This window comes from Erythrolamprus reginae, chromosome 12 (genome assembly GCF_031021105.1).
Source record: "Erythrolamprus reginae isolate rEryReg1 chromosome 12, rEryReg1.hap1, whole genome shotgun sequence".
NCBI classification, from domain to species: Eukaryota; Metazoa; Chordata; class Lepidosauria; order Squamata; family Dipsadidae; genus Erythrolamprus; species Erythrolamprus reginae.
In genome coordinates, this window is record NC_091961.1 from 5,074,066 (window position 1) to 5,095,784 (window position 21,719).

The 21,719-nt window shown below is 43.3% G+C and overlaps 1 protein-coding gene across 2 annotated transcripts in view; it reads left to right on the forward strand.

The window, feature by feature from the left end:
- The window catches only part of BIN3 (bridging integrator 3), a 129,340-nt gene that overhangs the window by 99,492 nt on the left and 8,129 nt on the right, over window positions 1-21,719 (forward strand). For both annotated transcript variants that reach the window (XM_070765682.1, XM_070765683.1), the window contains exons 7-8: window positions 4,818-4,959; window positions 6,681-6,815. In XM_070765682.1, coding sequence (XP_070621783.1) covers window positions 4,818-4,959; window positions 6,681-6,815 — 277 coding nt within the window. The remainder of the gene's footprint in view (window positions 1-4,817; window positions 4,960-6,680; window positions 6,816-21,719) is intronic.

The following is a 21,719-nucleotide window of genomic DNA, read 5'->3' on the forward strand; positions in this document are numbered from 1 at the left end:
TCTAAGCTTTCTAGACCCAGGATTGTTAGTCTATTTTCGTAGGGTGTTCTGTTCCAAGTGGAGGAGTGAAGGGCTCTTCCGGTGAAGTATCTTTGGACATTTTCTAGGGTGTTGATGTCCGAGATGTGGTATGGGTTCCAGACAGATGAACTGTATTCAAGGATGGGTCTGGCAAAAGTGAGCACTTCAATCTCATGGTATAAGGCAGGGCTGGTGAACCTTTCTTTGCTTGGGTGCCAACAGAGCATATGCGCTATTGCATATGCACAAGTGCCCACACCCATAATTCGATGCACACAAAGCATTATTTTGGATTATTCCCATTGGATTAGTCCATGAAGGGACAGTTTACAAGTGCTTGGTAATACTTTTGTGGTTGATAACACCTTGCTCTGGCCAGTAGTGTTTCAGCAGAGTGGCTGCATGATGGACAATTGTTTTTTTTAAAAATATTGTGGGTTTTTACAGTGCATTTTTGTTTCTATATGTCGCCCTGAGTCCACTGCAGGGGGGCGGCCCATAAATTTGATTAAATAAATATAATAAATAAATTTAGTATTTTATCTTCATGTCAAGCCCCTCTCCTCCTCCTCCTCCTCGTTCACATCTCAAAAAAAGTGCCCCATCTCGTTGCCTTGTCTTCCAAAAGCGAAACCAATGAATTGAATTTCCCAAGATCGGGCTAACGGCCATGCTCAGTGCGTTTGCGGAAACCGTCGTTGGAAAGATTTGACGTTGCGAAAGTTTGGCTTGAGATCCTTTTCTTTTGCGGTTTCAACAGCCGTAACTTATTTGTACTTCTCTGCCACCTCTGCATCCCGTGGTGATTTATCCAGAATTAGGCAAGGATTATTAATCTGGCTCTTGTTGCAGCTAATGGGCTGAAATGCTTAATAGCTCATTGTGTCAGGGATGACTGTCCCTCCCTGAAAAATACAATAAATCGTGTGACGGGCCCCATCCCTGAATGAGGCAAGACTAATATTTACGACCTGCTAAGATTTTTAGGGACAAGCCTTGCTTCGTTCACACCCTGGCTGGTTTATTGGTTGTTGTTTTTTTTAAGGCACCTAACCCTATTTAAAATGACATTATCTGCGGCTCTTATGTTATCTTGCCTTTTGCTTTATAGTAGAATAGATTAGAATTTTTTATTGGCCAAGTGTGATTGGACACATAAGGAATTTGTGTTTGGAGCAGATGCTCTCAGTGTACATAAAAGAAAAGATACATTTGCCTAGAATAGAATAGAATAGAATAGAATTCAGAATAGAATAGAATTCAGAATAGAACAGAATATAATAGAATTCAGAGTAGAATGGAACGGAACGGAACAGAACAGAATTCTTTAATGGCCAAGTGTGATTGGACACACAAGGAATTTGTGTTTGGAGCAGATGCTCTCAGTGTACATAAAAGAAAAGATACATTTGCCAAGAATAGAATAGAATAGAATTCAGAATAGAATAGAATAGAACAGAATTCAGAGTAGAGTAGAATAGAATGGAATGGAATAGAATAGAACAGAACAGAATTCTTCATTGGCCAAGTGTGATTGGACACACAAGGAATTTGTCTTTGGTGCAGATGCTCTCAGTGTACATAAAAGAAAAGAAACAGGGTGATAGGAATGGTGGAAAAAAAACCTACTTAGTAATAGTAGTGCAGACTTAGTAAAGAGTTTGACAGTATTGAGGGAATTATTTGTTTAGCAGAGATGGCATTTGGGGAAAACTGTTCTTGTGTCTAGTTGTCTTGGTGTGCAGTGTTCTATAGTGTCGTTTTAAGGGTAGGGGTTGAAACCGTTTATGTCCAGGATGCGAGGGGTCAGTAAATATTTTCACAGCCCTCTTTTTTACTCGTGCAGTATCCAGGTCCTGAATGAAAGGCAGGTTGGCAGCAGTTGCTTTTTTCTGCAGTTCTGATTCTCAGAGGAGAAGTAAACGCTTCCCTGCCTGCTGGCAGAAAGGGAAACATTTGCCTTTGATGGTAATTGGTGGGGTTGGAGGATACTCAACACCAAACACAAAGCATTCTTCCATTGCCCTTGATTTGATTTTGTGGCGGGGACGGAGCGCCCATTTCCTGAACCGACTTGTCAAAATGGGTGCAATTGAGATGCCTACTTGTGGGAAACCTCCACTCGATTGGTGAAAACAACGGTGCCGAGGCTTCACAGTGGCAGGAAATTTTCTCAGTGCCAGATAAATATCCACGCTGTGGGTTTCCCGTGGTTCTTTTATTTATCTTGAGAAGCAACACACTACAGAGTATTCTGGATCATGCTGGAAACACATGGTTTAAAACCCCTGATTGGCATCCGTGCTTCCTGTAAGCCTGCTTGAGCCAAGGATTATCTCAAGTAGGTACAGTGGTTCCTCTACCTACGAACGCCTCTACTTACGAACTTTTCTAGATAAGAACCGGGTGTTCAAGATTTTTTTGCCTCTTCTCAAGAACCATTTGCCACTTACAAACTCGAGCCTCCAAAACTGTAACCGGAAAAGGCAGGGAGAAGCCTCCGTGGGGCCTCTCTAGGAATCTCCTGGGAGGAAACAAGGCTGGAAAAGGCAGGGAGAAGACTCCGTGGGGCCTCTCTAGGAATTTCCTGGGAGGAAACAAGGCCGGAAAAGGCAGGGAGAAGCCTCCGTGGGGCCTCTCTAGGAATCTCCTGGGAGGAAACAAGGCCGGAAAAGGCAGGGAGAAGCCTCCGTGGGGCCTCTCTAGGAATCTCCTGGGAGGAAACAAGGCCGGAAAAGGCAGGGAGAAGCCTCCGTGGGGCCTCTCTAGGAATTCCTGGGAGGAAACAAGCGCATTATAGAACAAGCGCACCCCAGCGTCTCGTGAAGGGACGCGCAACCCATGTGAGATTTCAGCAACTCTTTTGCTTTTGCACATGCGCAGGAGCAAGAAGCAATGTGTTTTTGCTTCTGCGCATGCACGGAATCAGAAAAATCTCTGAAATCTCACGTGCACGAACGTCCCCTCACAGGAATTTGCTTCCTGCGCATGCACAGAAGCGAAAGCACACTGGGATGCCCGCGCATGCAAAAGAAGCAAAGCTGTGCACACTGCTCAATTTTTGCTACCACTGTGGCGTCCTTGTACGTTCCAGTAGCAACCCACTACTACCCTTCCCAGGCTTTGGAGCAGACCTGGGCAAGGGGCTGCCCGGGGGCCACATCCGACCCGCCCGCTGTCTGTGACTGACCCGCCCACTATCTGACCAGTCCATGGACATCAGGGTCCACTCCAGTGCGAGGATGAAAGAGCTCACCGCGTCTGCCGGGACTCCTCCGGTTCTTACTTTCCCTCGCACTGGAGCAGACCCTGACCTCCTATCGAGAGCGGCTGAGCACAGAAACCATCCAAACACTCCAGCACAGGGACTGTGGTGCACCGTGTTGCCATAAAGCAAACAGTTAGGGGTCTGTAGAGTGGTCTGGGTGTTTAGGTTAGTCCAGGGTCTGGGTCTTTACATTATTGGGTAGAACTCAGTTAATTATATTAGTCCGGCCCTCTAAAACCATCCCAATTTCTCATGCTGCCCCATGGCAAAATTAATTGCCCACCCCTGCTTTGGAGCATTCCCTTGTACTTCCAGGAGGGCGAATACGGTATCCTCAGATTTTGGGGGCCCTGCCTGGGCTCCAGAGGCTTTTCTCAAGCCTCCGGGAGGGCAAAAATGGCCTCCCCAGCTATGGAGGCCCTCAGGAGGCCTTCCCGGACTTCCGGAATGCCTGTTTTCACCCTTCCCAAGCCTCCACGAATGGAGGGGCGCGTGGAGACTCCCGGGAGGAATGGGGTGGACAGGACCAGCTGTGAGTGGAACTGATGTGTCGGTGCCTGGAGGCTGTTAGGGTCTGGATGGGTGTCAATAGGCTCAAATTCAACCCTGACAAGACAGAGCGGCTGTAGCTTTTGTCAGGCATGGGGCAACTAATGTATCCCCTTCTCTGGCCGTTAAGAGTTATGTGTGGTTATGACTGTACAGTATTGATTGTTTTTTAAGATAGTGGGTTTTAATTATAGTTTTTAACCATTAGATTTGTACTGCATTGTTTTGTTACTGTTGTGAGCCACCCCGAGTTTTCGGAGAGGGGCGGCATACAAGTCTAATAAATTGCACAGAATCTTAATTGGTGGTTATCCCGAACCCCTGGGAACCCCCAGCAGCCCACTCCTGCTCCCAGTGTCCAAGATCCTAAAGAAAATATCTGTAAAATCTGTGTGTAAAATAAGATAAAACGAAGAGCAGCCATAAGGTAAAGAGCAATTCCAAAACAGAGGCATTTGCAGGGAGAGCCAGGGAGATAAACAACGAAAAGAACTTCACGGTGCAAACTCTGCTCTTTTGGGTCTATGTCCCAACATCAAAGGTGGGTTTGGAAGCGACAGAGCTCCTGGCATGGTGCTTTATCACTTTCATGAAAGCATCAGAACCTGCAAGTGTTCCCGGTCCAAATAATAATAATAATTATTATTATTATTTATTAGATTTGTATGCCGCCCCTCTCCGTAGATAAATACAATGGAAACAACAATCCACAGTTTAAAAAATTCACATTCAGAAGTAAACAATTGTTTTCTGCTGCTACTGCTGGTTGCATTATTGATATTAACAGGCACTCTATAAGGAAATTATGTATTTTTTTATTGTTGCCCTTACACTAATTAATTATGTTGTGCATTTGTGTTAGCATCCAGCTTTTGTTCCTCAAGAAAAAAAGTTCTCAGGGAAGAATTAACCTAAATGTTATTATACAGTATGGAGTACAGTATATCAAAATTGGGGTGTGTTTTTTTAATCCCTATAGATTCAGCGGTGTCTTCCCCAGTCTAAATATGGCAGTAAAGCGTCGTGAACAAGCCCTGCAAGATTACAAACGGCTGCAGTCCAAGGTGGAGAAGTATGAAGAAAAGGAGAAGACGGGCCCCATCCTGAGCAAGTTACACCAGGTAGGAAAGAGCATCCACAGAGCTTGCAAAAAATAAAATAATAACTGTGAAGGGTTTTTTTTCCCTTTTGGCTCCAAGGAAACATTTTGATTCCGGTTCTGTTCTGTCGAGCTCTCTGGTAGAATCCTCCCAAAAATGCACAGATACAATTTCAGACACACACACGTTTGAAAATTCAAAACAATGTTCTTTATACCGAAAATGCAAATAAACAGAGCACTCTTTTGGTATAGCAAAGAGCCCTCGTCTCCAAACAAACTGGTAATTTGTACACGTCCCTTATCAGTTCTGAGATACTTATCTTGCAGCTGTGAGGCAATTCACAGTCCTTCTTCTTTCACAAAGTGAAACACACTTTGCTCTGGTTTAGTTTCCAAGCGGGGAAAAATCAGCACACAAAAGGTCAAAGTCAGCAAGGCAGTCACGAAACACAAGGATCAGATAATCCTCCACAATGGCCAAACCCACGGGCTGCTCTTTATAGCAGCCTCACTAATCACCACAGCCCCACCCAACCACAGGTGGCCTCATTTTCTTTGATAATAATCTCTCAGTTGTTGCTGCCTATGCATCGCTCTCCACATGCGTGGCTGTATCATTAACTCTTGTTCTGAATCCAAGGAGGAGCTAGATAATTGATCTCCTTCTGAGCTGTCTGCCCCACTCTCCTCCCTGTCACTCATGTCTTCTTGGTCAGAGGAGCCTTCAGCAGCAGATTCCACCAGGGGGGTGGGGCAAAACAGGCCTGCAGCATGTGGATGTCTCCCCCACATCCACAGTCCTTGGGGCAGGAGCTGGGCCAGAGCTAACCACAACAGGTTCTAGGACTTTGTGCAGATGAAGCTGCTCACATCCACTCCCTCTTCTTTGGTAATACGCTGCCCAAAATTTTTTTACTGCCACACTGTGGGTGTGGCTTATTTTGTGGGTATGGCTTGATGGTCATGTTTGGAGACCCTTGCACTCCTAACTCGGGGTCTTGAACGTGGTCTTCAAACCTTCACCGAGGTCATGGCGCATGCCCCGATCACGAGCGAGGAGACCCCTCTCACCTGATCCCCCGATGGGGAGACCCACTTTCCCCCAAAGACAGGCGCTTCCCCCGTGGCTCAACCAGTCACATTCCTGTGAGGACAGGGGGGAGGCGAGAGTATTGGAAGATCTCCGGTTCTGTGGCTACCTCCGCCTCCCTCGCGACGCCACGGGATTGGGAGCGGGACACAGGACTCCTCTCCGCGGGCTACTTCCCCGTGCAGGGTTGGGTGAAAGGATGCTGCCAAGGGACAAACAGCGAGCGGATGGATCGGCCCGGCCTTTGTCCATATGGAACTTTTCCTTCTGAGCAGATTCGGATGATTCTTATTCACACACACAAACAGATTTTATCCGTTTAGGGGTCCCTGGAGTCTACTCTGCAAATAAAGTGGGCTTTTTTACCACACTTTCCCTTTGAACGGAAAAGCTCAGCGCCTGTAAAAACTACACCATTGAGGATCTTTTGGAGGATTGGGGTGGAAGACGCAGCCTATCTTCATCTGCAGCCCTAACTAGCCCACAGCCCTAACTAGCCCACGGCTCTCCGGGAGGAATCGCTGATGAATTTGCCGGACTACGGGAAGCAGCTTCTCACTGTGCTAACCCCTCTCCGGGCATGTGAAGAGGAGAACATCTCCGGTTTTGAGGTTTTCTCCTCTTCACCCCTTCTTTTCGGTGTCTTACAGGCCCGTGAAGAACTGAGGCCAGTGAAAGATGACTTTGAGGCCAAGAACAAACAACTCCTGGAAGAGATGCCCAAGTTTTACAGCAGCCGCATCGATTATTTCAAGCCCAGTTTTGAGTCTCTGATCCGAGCGCAGGTAAGATTGGAGGGTCCGTCACCTATTTTCCCATCTTCGGCTTTTGTTTTCATAACTTTATCCTATTTAGGGATTTTTAGTTCTCTACAGGCAGTCCTCCACTTAAGTAGCTCATTTAGTGACCGTTCATAGCAGGCCGGGGTTCCTACTTAGCACCCCTACCGGTGTCGCTCTGGATGACTGACAGGCGGGCACTGGAGTCCTGGTGAGATTTTGCTTATGCGCGTGCATGAGAGAGTTAAGCAATTTTTTGCTTATGCGCATGCGCGGAAGCAAAAAAATCACTGAAATCTCGTGAGCGCGTCCTCTTGCTCTCTTCCCATCTTCCCTTTTTTCCCTTTGTCTTTCCTCTTTCCCTTTCTCCTCAAAGGGGAAACATTTATCTTTTTGTTTTGTTTTTAGTTTGTTTTGCTAGCCCTCCGTCAGCAAAAAAACCACCCCGAGGCACCGCAGGCTGGCCCTTTGCTGTTTCCAGGCCAGTCCCACTGGCCAGATCTGCTGGCCGGCCTTGAGTTTGACCCCCCTGTTTTAAATTCTGTGTTAGCAAAAACTTCAGAAGAGAAGAATTTAGGGGTAGTGATTTCTGACAGTCTCAAAATGGGTGAGCAGTGTGGTCGGGCAGTAGGAAAAGCAAGTAGGATGCTTGGCTGCATAGCTAGAGGTATAACAAGCAGGAAGAGGGAGATTGTGATCCTGCTATGTAGAACGTTGGTGAGACTACATTTGGAATACTGTGTTCAGTTCTGGAGACCTCACCTACAAAAAGATATGGATAAAATTGAACGGGTCCAAAGACGGCCCACAAGAATGGTGGAGGGTCTTAAGCATAAAACGTATCAGGAAAGACTTCATGAACTCAATCTGTATAGTCTGGAGGACAGAAGGGAAAGGGGGAACATGATCGAAACATTTAAATATGTTAAAGGGTTAAATAAGGTCCAGGAGGGAAGTGTTTTTAATAGGAAAGTGAACACAAGAACAAGGGGACACAATCTGTAGTTAGTTGGGGGAAAGATAAAAAGCAACATGAGAAAATATTATTTTACTGAAAGAGCAGTAGATCCTTGGAACAAACTTCCAGCAGACGTGGTTGGTAAGTCCACAGTAACTGAATTGAAACATGCCTGGGATAAACATATATCCATCCTAAGATAAAATACAGGAAATAGTATAAGGGCAGACTAGATGGACCATGAGGTCTTTTTCTGCCGTCAGTCTTCTATGTTTCTAAGTTAACCCCCCTCTTCCCCTAAATGAATTACGCTCCTGTTTCTAACACTGTGTTAAATCTGGGTAGGTGCTTCTTGAAAGAAGAAGCGGAGTGTTAAAAGGGAATGAAGTGAGCCAAAACTTAGCCTTTCTCTAGCTGGGAGTGGCACTCCTGGTGTTCCAAACTACTGAACTACCGTTCCCATCAATTCCTGACAGCATGGGCAGCAATCAAGGTTTGCAGTCAGGGGAGTCATCAAACTCAGGCTGACCCTTACTCAAATAGATTAAACGCAGTGTTAGAAACGGGAGCATAATTCCTTGGGGGCGGCCGGGGATGGGGTGGGGCAGGATTTGGCTTAAATAAAGAAGTGTGTGTAATCCTGCCGGAAGCCACCAGATCAGATCCTCCCAAAGGCTTTGAGATCAGCACAAGGAGGTCAGCTGCAAAAGACGGGGAGGGGGGCTCCATGCCGCCCCCACCCTGCATTCTTCACACATTCACACACACACAATCTCTTTCTTTCTTTCTTTTTTCAAGCCTCATTAACTTTTAGATTTTGTTCTGCCCAAGATCGTGTTACAGAGCGGGAATTTCTACATCTGCTGTCTCTTCCTCTTCAGGGTACAGTGGTCATAGAAACATAGAAACATAGAAGACTGACGGCAGAAAAAGACCCCATGGTCCATCTAGTCTGCCCTTTTACTATTTCCTGTATTTTATCTTACAATGGATATATGTTTATCCCAGGCATGTTTAAATTCGGTTACTGTGGATTTACCAACCACGTCTGCTGGAAGTTTGTTCCAAGGATCTACTACTCTTTCAGTAAAATAATACTTTCTCATGTTGCCTTTGATCTTTCCCCCAACTAACTTCAGATTGTGTCCCCTTGTTCTTGTGTTCACTTTCCTGTTAAAAACACTTCCCTCCTGAACCCTCTACTTACGAACTTAATTCGTTCCGTGACCAGGTTCTTAAGTAGAACTGTTCTGAAGTGGAAGCAATTTCTCCCATAGGAATCAATATAAAAGCAAATAATGCATGCAAACCCCTTAGGAAAGAAATAAAAGCTTGGAATTTGGGTGGGAGGAGGAGGAAGAAGAGGAGGAGGAGGACAGTCGCTGCTGAAGGAAGAAGGTGAGGGGAGGAGAATAAAAAGAATTCCAAAACTTTAAGGCTTTTTTTTTTTTTTAAAGGGACTCTGATGCAGCGCCCAGAGAAAGGAAAATGCTCCGTTCGCTCTGGGCTGCTCAGAGCGAAAGGAGTGTTTCTTTTCTCTGCGCACTGGCAGAGATTTATTCCCTCTCCAAGTGCCCAGAGAAAGGAAAACGCTTTGTTTGCTCTGGGCTGCCAAAGCCTCCTTAAGCGTCACCGAAAGGCTCCTCTGGAACCCCAGAAAAGCCCAAGATGGCTGGGATTAAAGGGGGAATGGCAGAAAACTGACTGGGCCTTTGTGCTACTCTCAAATTTCCTGGGAATCTTTTCCGGGCTCGGGTTCTTAACTAGAAAATGGTTCTTAAGAAGAGGCAAAAAAATCTTGAGCACCAATTTCTTATCTAGAAAAGTTCTTAAGTAGAGGCACTCTTAAGTAGAGGTACCACTGTATTTTCTAAGACTCTCCAACCTTGGAAACTTTTAAGACTTGTGGACTTAATTCCCAGAGCCAGCAAACGCTAAGCCGGCCGAGGAAAAGCAAAGCCAAGCTGGCTGAGGAACTCTGGGAGTTGAAGTCCACCAGTCTTAAAGGTTGCCAAGGTTGGAGACCTCTGTTCTAAGAGGCGAGGTGGTTTGCCTGGTCTGCAGCCCTTACGGGAGACCCATGCCTTGGTTTTTCTGGATAAAAATGCCAAGGACATCTTCAAGGGCCTTAATTCCGTTCCCGAACAATGGAATCGGCTCACTGGGGTTGCATCTCTTGGATTAGAGCTCTTGGTAACAGGCCGGTCTGGAGATGCCTGTTGTGACTGGTCCACGTCCAGCTCAGCTGGTCACGTATTGCGAAGACCAAGATACGGAGGAGTACTGGCATTGCAGCCCAGTGTTCTTGCCATCTGACTCTGAGAGTGAGAGTGAAGGGGAATTGGAGACTGAGGAACCACCAGAGACTAGGGGAAGAGCCTTCTCTGTGGTGGCCCCGGCCCTCTGGAACGAACTCCCTCCGGAGATACGTACCGCCCCCTCCCTCCTGGTCTTTCGTGAAGCTCTGAAAATCCACCTGTGCCGGTGGGCATGGAGTCAGTGAGCGACGAGATTGTCTCCGGGCAATGTTGTGAATGATTGAATTCGATGAATGTGGATGACTGTGCATGGAGGTTTTTTTTAGAATTTTGCTAATTTTGTATACAGTGATCCCCCGCTCGTTGCGAGGGTTCCGTTCCAGGACCCCCCGCAACGAGCGGGTTTTCGCGAAGTAGCGCTGCGGAAGTAAAAACACCATCTGCGCATGTGCAGATGGTGTTTTTACTCCCACAGCGCTAGCGAGGAACCGAAGATTGGGGGCGGCGCGGCTGTTTGCCGCCGGCATGGGGGGCTTCCTAGCAGCCCCCCAAACCCGGGTTGGGGGTCCGGGGGGTGCTGGCAAGCCCCCCATGCCGGCGGCGACATTTTAAAATAGCCGCGCCGCCCCCAAATCTTCGGCTCCTCCGCGCTGGCTCTCGGCGCTTTCGAGCTGAGTCCGGGAGCGAATTCTCTTCCGGACTCAGCTCAAAAGCGCCGATAGCCAGCGCTAGCGAACGGCTTGTCCACGCTGGCTATCGGCGCTTTCGAGCTGAGTCCGGGAGCGAATTCTCTTCCGGACTCAGCTCAAAAGCGCCGATAGCCAGCGCTAGCAAACGGCTTGTCCACGCTGGCTATCGGCGCTTTCGAGCTGAGTCCTGGAGCGAATTCGCTTCAGGACTCAGCTCGAAAGCGGCGAGAATGAACCGCGTGGGCGGGCGAAGGGCGGGCGGCAGCGAGGAGTTTGCGTGGGCGGTGGGGAAACTCCTCGCTGACGCCAGCAAGAGGGGGAAGACCCAGGGAAGCCGGTTGCCATCTACGCAAGCGTGCCCATAGAAAAAACGGGCACGCATGCGTAGATGGTATTTTGACTTCCGGGTTGAAAAATCGCGAAGTACCCTGTTCGCAATGGTTGGGGACGCAATAAACGGGGGATCACTGTATTTGTAAATAAAACAAATAAATAAATGCAGCAGGGCAAAGTCTCCAAGTCAACGATGGCTTCGGCCTGACAAGGAGGCAACCGGGAGTGACTGTAGGAAGGCTGGTTTTGGGACAAAGCTGTTTTGCTTTGCAATGAGATGCATCTCTTTAGCGAGGCTTTTAAACTATTCTAACAATTGCACGATTAGTGCGTTTAATTGTTCCTTTTGTATGCTGTCAGCTACCTTTGAGTGTTCCAACAGGTAGAGAAGCTGGATATAAATTAAAAATTACTGAGAACTTCCATGGGGAGATAAGATGCTCAAGAAGAGGTTTAGTTTAGGGTGCCAGGTTTATATTTCACCTCTGAGATCTTTCTTTTTTTTTTTTCTCTCCTCCCAACGAGCAATGATAGTCTCTAGAAACACCCTTCCATATTCCTCTTTGTTCAAGAAAGGGAAGGGAAGGAAAAGAGGAAAGAAAAAAGAAAGGAGAGGAGAGAAAGAGAACATACCCCATAATTTGGAAATATAGTGATATCTTGTTTTACGAACTTAATTGGTGCCTGGAGGAGGTTCGTAAGGTGAAAAGTTCGTAAGACGAAGCAATGTTTCCCATAGGAATCAATGGAAAAGCGATTAATGCGTGCAAGCCCAAAATTCACCCCTTTTGCCAGCCGAAGCGCCCGTTTTTGCGCTGGTGGGATTCCCCGGAGGCTCCCCTCCATGGGAAACCCCACCTCCAGATTTTGCGATGCTGCAGGGGAATCCCACCAGCATGAAAATGGGCCTTTCCCCTGGCAACGGAAGTCCGGAGGCGGGGCATCCCAGCAGCGGCAGCGGGTTCGTAAGGAGCAAATAGTTCAGAAGAAGAGGCAAAAAAATCTTAAACCCCAGGTTCGTATCTCAAAAAGTTTGTATGACGAGGGGTTCGTAAGACGAGGTATCACCGTACTATCTTTTTTTCTGGCTAATAGGTTTTTGAATCTTCCAACAGCAACGTATGGATATTCCAAAAAGAAATGTTTTCCAAATGCTTGTTACAAGCATTTCATCATAATTAAGAAGCACCATGAGATAAAATAAATAAATTGTAGAGATAGACTAGGGCAGTGATGACTAACTTCTTTTTCCTTGGTTGCCGAAAGAGCATGGGTGCGTGCTATTGGGCATGCGCAAGTGCCCACACTCATAATTCAATGCCTGGAGTGGGTGAAAACAGCTTTCCCTCCCCCCTGGATGCCCTCTGGAGGCCGGAAAAGGCCTGTTTCCCAACTTCTGGTGGGCCCAGTAGGCTCGTGTTTCGACCTCCCCAGGCTCCGAAGGCTTCCCTGGAACCGAGGGAGGGTAAAAATGCCCTCCCCCATCCCCCTGGAGGCTTTCTGGAAGCCAAAAACACCCTCCCAGAGCCTCTGTGTGAGCCAAAAATCAGTTGTCCAGCACACACATGCACGTTGGAACTGAGCTACGGCAACAGCTCACATGCCAGCAGATACGGCTCCGTGTGCCACCCGTGCCATAGGTTCGCCATTACTGGACTAGGGGATACTTCTATATCATGGGTATCCAACTTCAAACACTTTAAGACCTATGGACTTTGATTTCCAGAATTCTGGAAGTCCAAGTCCATAGGTTTTTAAATTGCCGAGGTTGGACATCTCTGTTCTAGGTTGACTTTGAGTTCCATTCCAACACTATCTCACTTTGAGGTCCCTGTTTACCATAAACTCTGGGCACCGTTGCAAACTCACAGTTCATTATGGATGAAATGCAGAGCCCTGATTAACCATACCAAGCGTTAGGTCTGAAAGACCTTTTTTGAAATTGGAATTGATTCAGTAGATGCGTCGGTTTTATTTTTAACCCCCCGCCCCCAAGTCCCTCTTGGCCTCTCCATTAAAGGCTTCAAGCCCTTCCAAAATATGTTACAACTACGTGTGTTAGAAAGCTTGTGGGACGACCTTCGCTTCTGAATCATTCTCACTGCTGGATTGTTTTTTTTAAAAAACCCCAATGCTTCTTGAGGTTCCTCAAGGTTTTCCCCACCTGTTGGAGCCTCTCCTAGGCCACCCCAGGAGTTTCCTGGTTTTCATTTATTTGCAATTAAATGTGAGCCAGAAGAGAATTGTGGTCACTTAGCCAAGCTCCTTAAAAAACTTCTCTTCATCAGTAATCTTCACATTATTTGGTTTCTTAAAGTTGTGTTTCGCATTTGTTGCGCAACATTTAATTTACTAGGTAGGGTTCTCCCAGGACTTGATCCAGGTCTTGGCAGCTGTGGGGAAAAAAACATCAGCATGAACTCTAAGAAAGCAAACATCACTCCAGCCAGGAGTAAGAAAACAATTTAGGTAGTTTGTGGCCTCTGCACAACTGTTTGGTCAGCAAGAAAACACAGGGGTTCCTTTAGCAGTAAGGATAGATGCTGCTCCTTCGTATGAGTCTACAGAGAAGGGCAGCCTAGAAGTTCAAATAATAATATGAGTTCTGGAGATCTCACCTACAAAAAGATATTGACAAAATTAAACGGGTCCAAAGACGGGCTACAAGAATGGTGAAAGGTCTTAAGCATAAAACGTATCAGGAAAGACTTCATGAACTCCATCTGTATAGTCTGGAGGACAGAAGGAAAAAGGGGGACATGATCGAAACATTTAAATATGTTAAAGGGTTAAATAAGGTTCAGGAGGGAAGTGAACACAATAGGAAAGTGAACACAAGAACAGGGGGACAGAATGTGAAGTTAGTTGGGGGAAAGATCAAAAGCAACGTGAGAAAATGTTATTTCACTGAAAGAGTAGTAGATCCTTGGAACAAACTTCCAGCAGACATGGTTGGTAAATCCACAGTAACTGAATGTAAACATTCTTGGGATAAACATATATCCATCCTAAGATAAAATACAGGAAATAGTATAAGGGCAGACTAGATGGACCATGAGGTCTTTTTCTGCCGTCAGTCATCTATGTTTCTATTATTATTATTATTATTATTATTATTATTATTATTATTATTATTATTATTATTAATTAGATTTGTATGCCGCCCCTCTCCGTAGACTCGGGGCGGCTCACAACAATAACAAAGACAATGTAAGAACAAATCTAATAATTTAAAAAACACTAAAGTAAGTAAATAAGTAAGTTAGTTAGTTAGTTAGTTAGTTAGTTAGTTACCTTAGTTAGTTAGTTAGTTAATTGAGGGCCAACCCATCCTGAAAGTTACAGGTTTCACCCCCGCCGTCCAAAGATTGCAATAATTTTGCCTGGACTTTGACTTGGGGTTGAGTTCTCCAAACCCGCCTCGGGCCAATGCTTGGAAGCAACATCCCTCTTGTAAATATGGAGTACGTGCTCCAATGTGAAATACTTCTGCCCACCTGTAAAGCTTCACCTCTGAATACTTGGAACCAGACGTTTCCTTCAGCCACCGACCTCGAAGTTCCCACACTTCAGATGAAAGAGGTGCATTGCTTCCTTGTTGAAGGGGGGCCTGTTAAGAACGCTCCCTTCTGTACTTGTCCTTATCATTTTCTAGGGGGGGGGGGAATCTAAATTTTTCTGAACTATGTAGGCATAGGCATATACTGATGCTGTGCTTGCCCACAGGTGCACCAAGACTTAAAAATCTTGGGATTGTTTTTCTAGTCACTGTTATTCATAGACACAGTATCGATATACATAGTTCAGGAAAAAATAATAATTTTTTTTCTAGTCACTGCTATTCATACCATATAATATATTCCTTTATAAACTTTAAAAAATATACCGGTACTAAAGGAAAAACAAACAAATAAGACATTATACAATACGAACAAAAACAAAACATATATACTGTACGTACATTTATACCTTTAAGGTTATTTTATGGTACATAAACCGACTAGTATCTTACACTTATTTCACTATTTTTACCTACTGTCATTATAATCTATCTAAGGATCTTAATTATAATACATTACTTAATATATATATATTTCTAAGTATTGATATAATCCAGTATTACATTCATTTGTCCTTGCAATCTTAATAATAATTTCCCAAAATGTAATATATTATTTTATTTCCTTCTGTCAAGCCACTCCTACAACAATTTCCATGTTTTATAATATTCTGAGTCTTTTTTCTCTTTCAGTTCTATAGTCAATTTATTTAGTTCTGCGCAACCCAAAATCTTTTTAATTATAACATTTTCGGTTGGTACCCCTCCTTGTTTCCAGGCTTGTGCCCTGGTGAGAATGTGAGAATTGTGAGAATGTGCAATATTATACACTGCTCAAAAAAATAAAGGGAACACTTAAACGACACAATATAACTCCAAGTGAATCAAACTTCTGCGACATCAAACTGTCCACTTAGGAAGCAACACTGATTGACAATCAATTTCACAGGCTGCTGTGCACATTCAACTTTGGTCAGAACAAAGTATTCCATGTGAATATTTCATTCATTCAGATCTAGGATGTTTAAGTTTAAGTTTAATCAGATTTGTATGCCGCCCCTCTCCGCAGACTTGGGGCGGCTCACAGCAATAACAATACAATGTAAAACAAATCTAATATTTCAGTTAATTTTTAAAAAAAGCAAAAAAAAAACCCAAATTAAAACCAATCATACATACTAGCGTACCATGCATAAATTTTATAAGCCTAGGGGGAGGGAACATGTCAATTCCCCCATGCCTGACGACAGAGGTGGGTTTAAAGGAGCTTACGAAAGGCTAGGAGGGTGGGGGCAACTCTGATATCTGGGGGGAGTTGGTTCCAAAGGGTCGGGGCTGCCACAGAGAAGGCTCTTCCCCTGGGTCCCGCCAAACGACATTGTTTAGTTGACCGGGACCCGGAGAAGGCCAACTCTCTGGGACCTAACTGGTCGCTGGGATTCGTGTGGCAGAAGGCGGTCTCGGAGATATTCTGGTCCGGTGCCATGAAGGGCTTTATAGGTCATAACCAACACTTTGAATTGTGACCAGAAACTGATCGGAAACCAATGCAGACTGCGGAGTGTTGGTGTGACATGGGCATATTTAGGAAAGCCCATGATTGCTCTCGCAGCTGCATTCTGCACGATCTGAAGTTTCCGAACACTCTTCAAAGGTAGCCCCATGTAGAGAGCATTACAGTAGTCGAAACTCGAGGTGATGAGGGCATGAGTGACTGTGAGCAGTGAGTCCCGGTCCAGATAGGGCCGCAACTGGTGCACCAGGTGAACCTGGGCAAACGCCCCCCCTTGCCACAGCTGAAAGATGTGTTCTTTGAGTGCTCCCTTTATTTTTTGAGTAGTATATACACTAATGGCATTGCTTTTCTATGTCTAGTATCCCGAGGAGGAATGCTTCTAGTTTCTTTCTAATGTTTTGCTTAATTATTTCTTCTAACCAAATTTTTATTTTGTACCATGGTTTTTGTACCACTGGGCAGGTTGAGTCCTTCTCCTATCAAATATGCCCTTTTAGTCACATGTATGGTGTTCTGCTATGTTCTATTTTTTTTTAAAAAAGTGATCCTTCAATCATGTCTATCTTAAATCCATAGCAGATCTCGGAGTGATGAGAATGAACAATTATTTTTATTATTATTATTTATTATTATTTATTAGATTTGTATGCCTCATGAAACAAAAGGGATATTTTGTTAGCCGATGAATGCGGAAGCTCCCTGCTACGAAGAATTTGTCTAAAGCACATTTGATGAAATAAGGCTAGGAAAACAGGAAGGGTTTTTTTCAGTTTGTGTCTTAATTATTATTATTTTTTTGTTTAGCTATTTGTAGCTTGCCCTCTGTCCTTCGAACCTTTGGGAGAAGGAATCCGTTGGAGACTTACCCAGTATATTTTCAAACCTACATATTAGGTTAAATTATGTGGCCAAATGCAGCCCTCCCATGTTTGTAGAAGGGACGGAAGTCTGGTTAGAAGTGGGTGGTGTGAATTGTTTTATGGCTTTTTAGTTTCTATGTTGCTGGGGGGCGGTTAGTGAAGGTTGATCATAGATTTCCCTGTGATATTGAAAGTCCTACTGAAATTCCCATGAAGAAGTATGGTAATGTAGGTGAAACGTATCTGCTTTGAGCGGGAATAAATAGCAATCGAAATAATGCAAATGGAAGCTTATTTAATAAATTAACAAAGTTGGAAGGGACATTGAAGATCATCTAGTCCAATCTGCCACCCAAGCTAGATCTATATGCATAATTCTTTAGTTCTTTCGTTACAAAAAATTAAAATTAACAGCTTAGAAAACAAATGAAGGTAGCCTCTGTAAAAGCTCCAGAATTTAGAAAGTATAATTTGTTGCTCCTTCCTCATGTCCTTAGTTTATTTCTATTTCACCTCCAATTTGCTCACAGTTTGTAATAATAATCAAAAATAGGTTGCAATTTGGAATAAAACCTGCAAATTGAGGGGAACATCAGCAAAATGTGCAAATATATATTTTTTCGGAATATTGCTGCAAGGTAATTAAACTCCAGACTTTATTTTTGGAGACTATTCTGATATGATACGATACGATATGAAAATGCATGCATGGTTTTGCCATTTCTTAGTCTTTAGGTTTTAACATTATTCAAAACATACGAGATATTAGAAAGATATGGTTTTGACTAATTTAATAATCATAATAAAGTGCATGTTTTCATTTTATTGAAAAAACTGGAGGAGGGACATGCACAAAATTAACAATTTCTTATTAAAAATTAAAAATTTCTTATTAAAAATTAAAAATTTCTTATTAAAAATTAAAAAATTCTTATTAAAAATTAAAAATTTCTTATTAAAAATTAACATTATCTGTATAATATTAATATGGCATATTAATAAGAATTCTAGTTATAAACCGGATTACCGGTATGTGGAATTCATTGAGTTCGAAGAATGCTCTTTGAATGCAATTGTGTTTTATTTGCTTTTACTTTTAATTGAAACTAAAAACTTTAAAGGACAATTATCTTAGCACAGTTTGGGGGGGGGGGAACCAGTTTGAGATTAGCATGTTATTTATATAGGATGTGAAACTTGGGGGGAGCAGGACAAGTGACATTTCTAAAAAGAGTTTGGGTAAGGAAGTGTACTGAATTAAGCCAAAAGTTGAAGTATCTTTTATTTTTAAAGAGAGGAGTAAATTGATAAGTTGCTAACTTTCAATACAGACTCTTAATTGTTTTCTTTCATACCTATCAATGTCTTATTGTGCAGAACGTGTTATTTATTAATTTGTTTATTAATTTGACTTGCATGCTGCCCAATCCTGAAGGATTCAGTGCGGGTATATAGCAGTTGTGTTAAAATATAGCAGTTGTGTTGCACCCAACTTTGCTTCCAACAACTCACACTAACAGGGTCATGGTGCCCCCACGTGGATTCTTTCGGTTCCTACTACTGCTCTTGATAGCCTCTCCTCCTTCTCCCAAGGATGGATGGGTGTTGTGGAGTCTTTCTGGGTTTGACCGCTTTTTTCACACCCTTCTTTTGACCATGAGAGTTTGCTTCTCTTAAGGAAAGAAGCCTTGGTTTCCCTTCATGTTATTACCGGACTCCATAGTGTCATCCCCAAACCCCCAACACTTTACCCTTAGATTATCTACGGTTGACCTATCCAGATTCCTAAGAGGTCAGTAAGGGGCGAGTACAAGTGCATTAGAGTGCCTTCAGTCCCCTGTCCTATTGTTCTCCTATATCTCCTATACCTTTCTTCTATTCCTATATCTCTTCTTCTATTCTTTCATTGATATGTTCTATTCCTATACCTTCTTTTCTATTATTTCTTAGATATATTTTACCATGAGTATCTCCTCTATAACCTTCATCATGTATTTTACTATGAGTATATAGATATATACCCACTAAAACCCTCATTGTGTATTGGACAAAACAAATAAACAAACAAACAAATAAATAAATAAATAAATCTACATTTATTTATTTATTTATTTATTTGTTTGTTTATTTGTTTGTTTGTTTATTTGTTTTGTCCAGGGTTCCGTCTAGAATGACATAAATTTTATAAGTTCTTAACAGTTGGGCCTGGGAACTCCACGGCCAACCATATATATTTCGATTTAAGTGAACTTCTCTGGCTCACCTCTGAAATGTGCATTCAAACCATAAGACTGTAGTAAGGTTATATTTTCTTTCAGGAGAGAACAAAAGTTAATTTTAAGAAATCACAATAAGAAGGGACGAAAATACCACCTGTAAATCTATTTCCCAGTGTCAGGCATAACTGAGATCCTTGGGTTTTCCAGAGAGGAAATCCAAATAGGTTTTGTCTGATTTTAATTATGGGTTACCAAGCTTTACTATTCAACCATCCAGACATTATAACTCCAGCAAAACCATTATGGCAAAAATTTTAAAAGACGCGGCTACAATGAAGTATCTGTAACGTTGCCCTTCGCATTCTCCCTTGGCCCATAAAGCTTCTCAAAGCCTCCCAGGGGAAGACATTTATTTATTTATTTATTTATTTATTTATTTATTTATTTATTTATGTATGTATGTATGTATGTATGTATGTATGTATGTATGTATGTATGTATGTATTGATTTGATTTGTATGCCGCCCCTTTCCGTAGACTCAGGGCGGCATACATGTTGTTAAAAGAAACGGAACTGCCAAGTTCCACCTTGAATTTTCTTACTTGGTTCTGATCCATACTGCCCTACTTTCTTTTTTTCTTTTTAATATAAATGTAATTTATACATTTTTCTTTAACATACCTAAGTGCTTAGTAAACAGCGTTGTCTGGGTCAATTTGATGATGATGATGGTAATAATGATGATGATTATAATGATGATGATGATGATGATGATGATGATGATGATAATAATAATAATAATAATAATATTCAAAAGACGAAAATCGAGCTGCAACGACTCTGGCATAAGCCAGTGAAAGTGGTCCCTGTGATCCTTGGCACGCTGCCAAAGAATCTCTGGACATTTGAAAACCACTGGAATTGACAAAATCTCCATCTGTCAATTGCAAAAAGCCGCTTTACTGGGATTGGCAAACATAATTCGCCGCTACATGATGCAGTCCTAGGTGCTTGGGAAGGGCCCGACTGGTGATGAAATACGAAATCCAGCATAGTGATCTCATTTGCTGTGTTGTACTGATGATGATGATAATAATAATAAATTAAAAATAATAAATATTGTTATTAATAATTATAATAATCATCGAATTACAATGCCTATGGCATAAACGAGTACAGGTGGCTCCAGTGCTAAAATCATATCATATCACAATAAATCTCTTCAACTGTGTAATAGTATTTTTTGTGAATAAAATAATTGATACTAATTAAAAATAATTGATAATAACAGCGATAAATTTTTAAATGTTCAGTTGACTGTGTTTTATGTTTAGTGAATAAAAGAAATGATAGTGATGATGATAGTATTTACTTACACAGTGGTATTCTTCCAGCTTCTAATTTCTACCTCCGATATCTAATCAAATCCCATGTTTAAAAATATGATGTATCTTTTTTATCCTTTCTCTTTAATGTTAATCTATCCATTTCCGCACAATCTAATGGTTTTTAAAAAAAATTATATTCTCATACTGTTCTTTTTAACAGCATTCCAAATCTTAAGGGTTGTGGGCAGGGGTGGGCTACTGCCTGGACTGGGGTGGAATGCAGTGGGGTAGCGAAAATGGAGCTCCACCCCAGAGCACCCAATTTGCACTGAAAGATGTTGAAAGAAAATGCAGGGCGTCCTGCATAAGCCACGCCCACAGTGGGGTAGTAAAAATTTTGGTAGCCCTTCACTGGTTGTTATTATTATTATTATTATTATTGATTGGATTTGTATGTTGCCCCTCTCCGTAGACTCGGGGCAGCTAACAACAATGAAAAAAACAGCATGTAACAATCCAATACTAAAACAACTAAAAAACCCTTATTATAAAACCAAACATACACGCAAACATACCATGCATAAATTGTAAAGGCCTAGGAGGAAAGAATATCTCAGTTCCCCCATGCCTGACGGCAGAGGTGGGTTTTAAGGAGCTTATGAAAGGTGAGGAGGGTGGGGGCAATTCTAATCTCTGGGGGGAGCTGGTTCCAGAGGGCCGGGGCCACCACAGAGAAGGCTCTTCCCCTGGGTCCCGCCAAACGACATTGTTTAGTTCAGTGTTTCCCAACCTTGGCAACTTGAAAGTAACTGGACTTCAACTCCCAGAATTCCCCAGCCAGCATTTGCTGGCTGGGGAATTCTGGGAGTTGAAGTCCAAATATCTTCAAGTTGCCAAGGTTGGGAAACACTGGTTTAGTTGACGGGACTCGGAGAAGGCCAGCTCTGTGGGACCTAACTGGTCGCTGGGATTCGTGCGGCAGAAGGCGGTCCCGGAGATAATCTTGTGGGGTAGCATTCATTCAGGGTGGCAGCATTTAAGGTCAGCCTGGTTTTGGCCGAGGTTGTCTTTTGTGGGCAATCCCAACCTTTTTTCATGCCCAAATGCTCATCATGTCAGAGAAGAAGACTCCCTGCTTTGACCCTTCATCCTCAAAGATCGCTGGTATTTTTCTTGTTGTTGGGTTGTG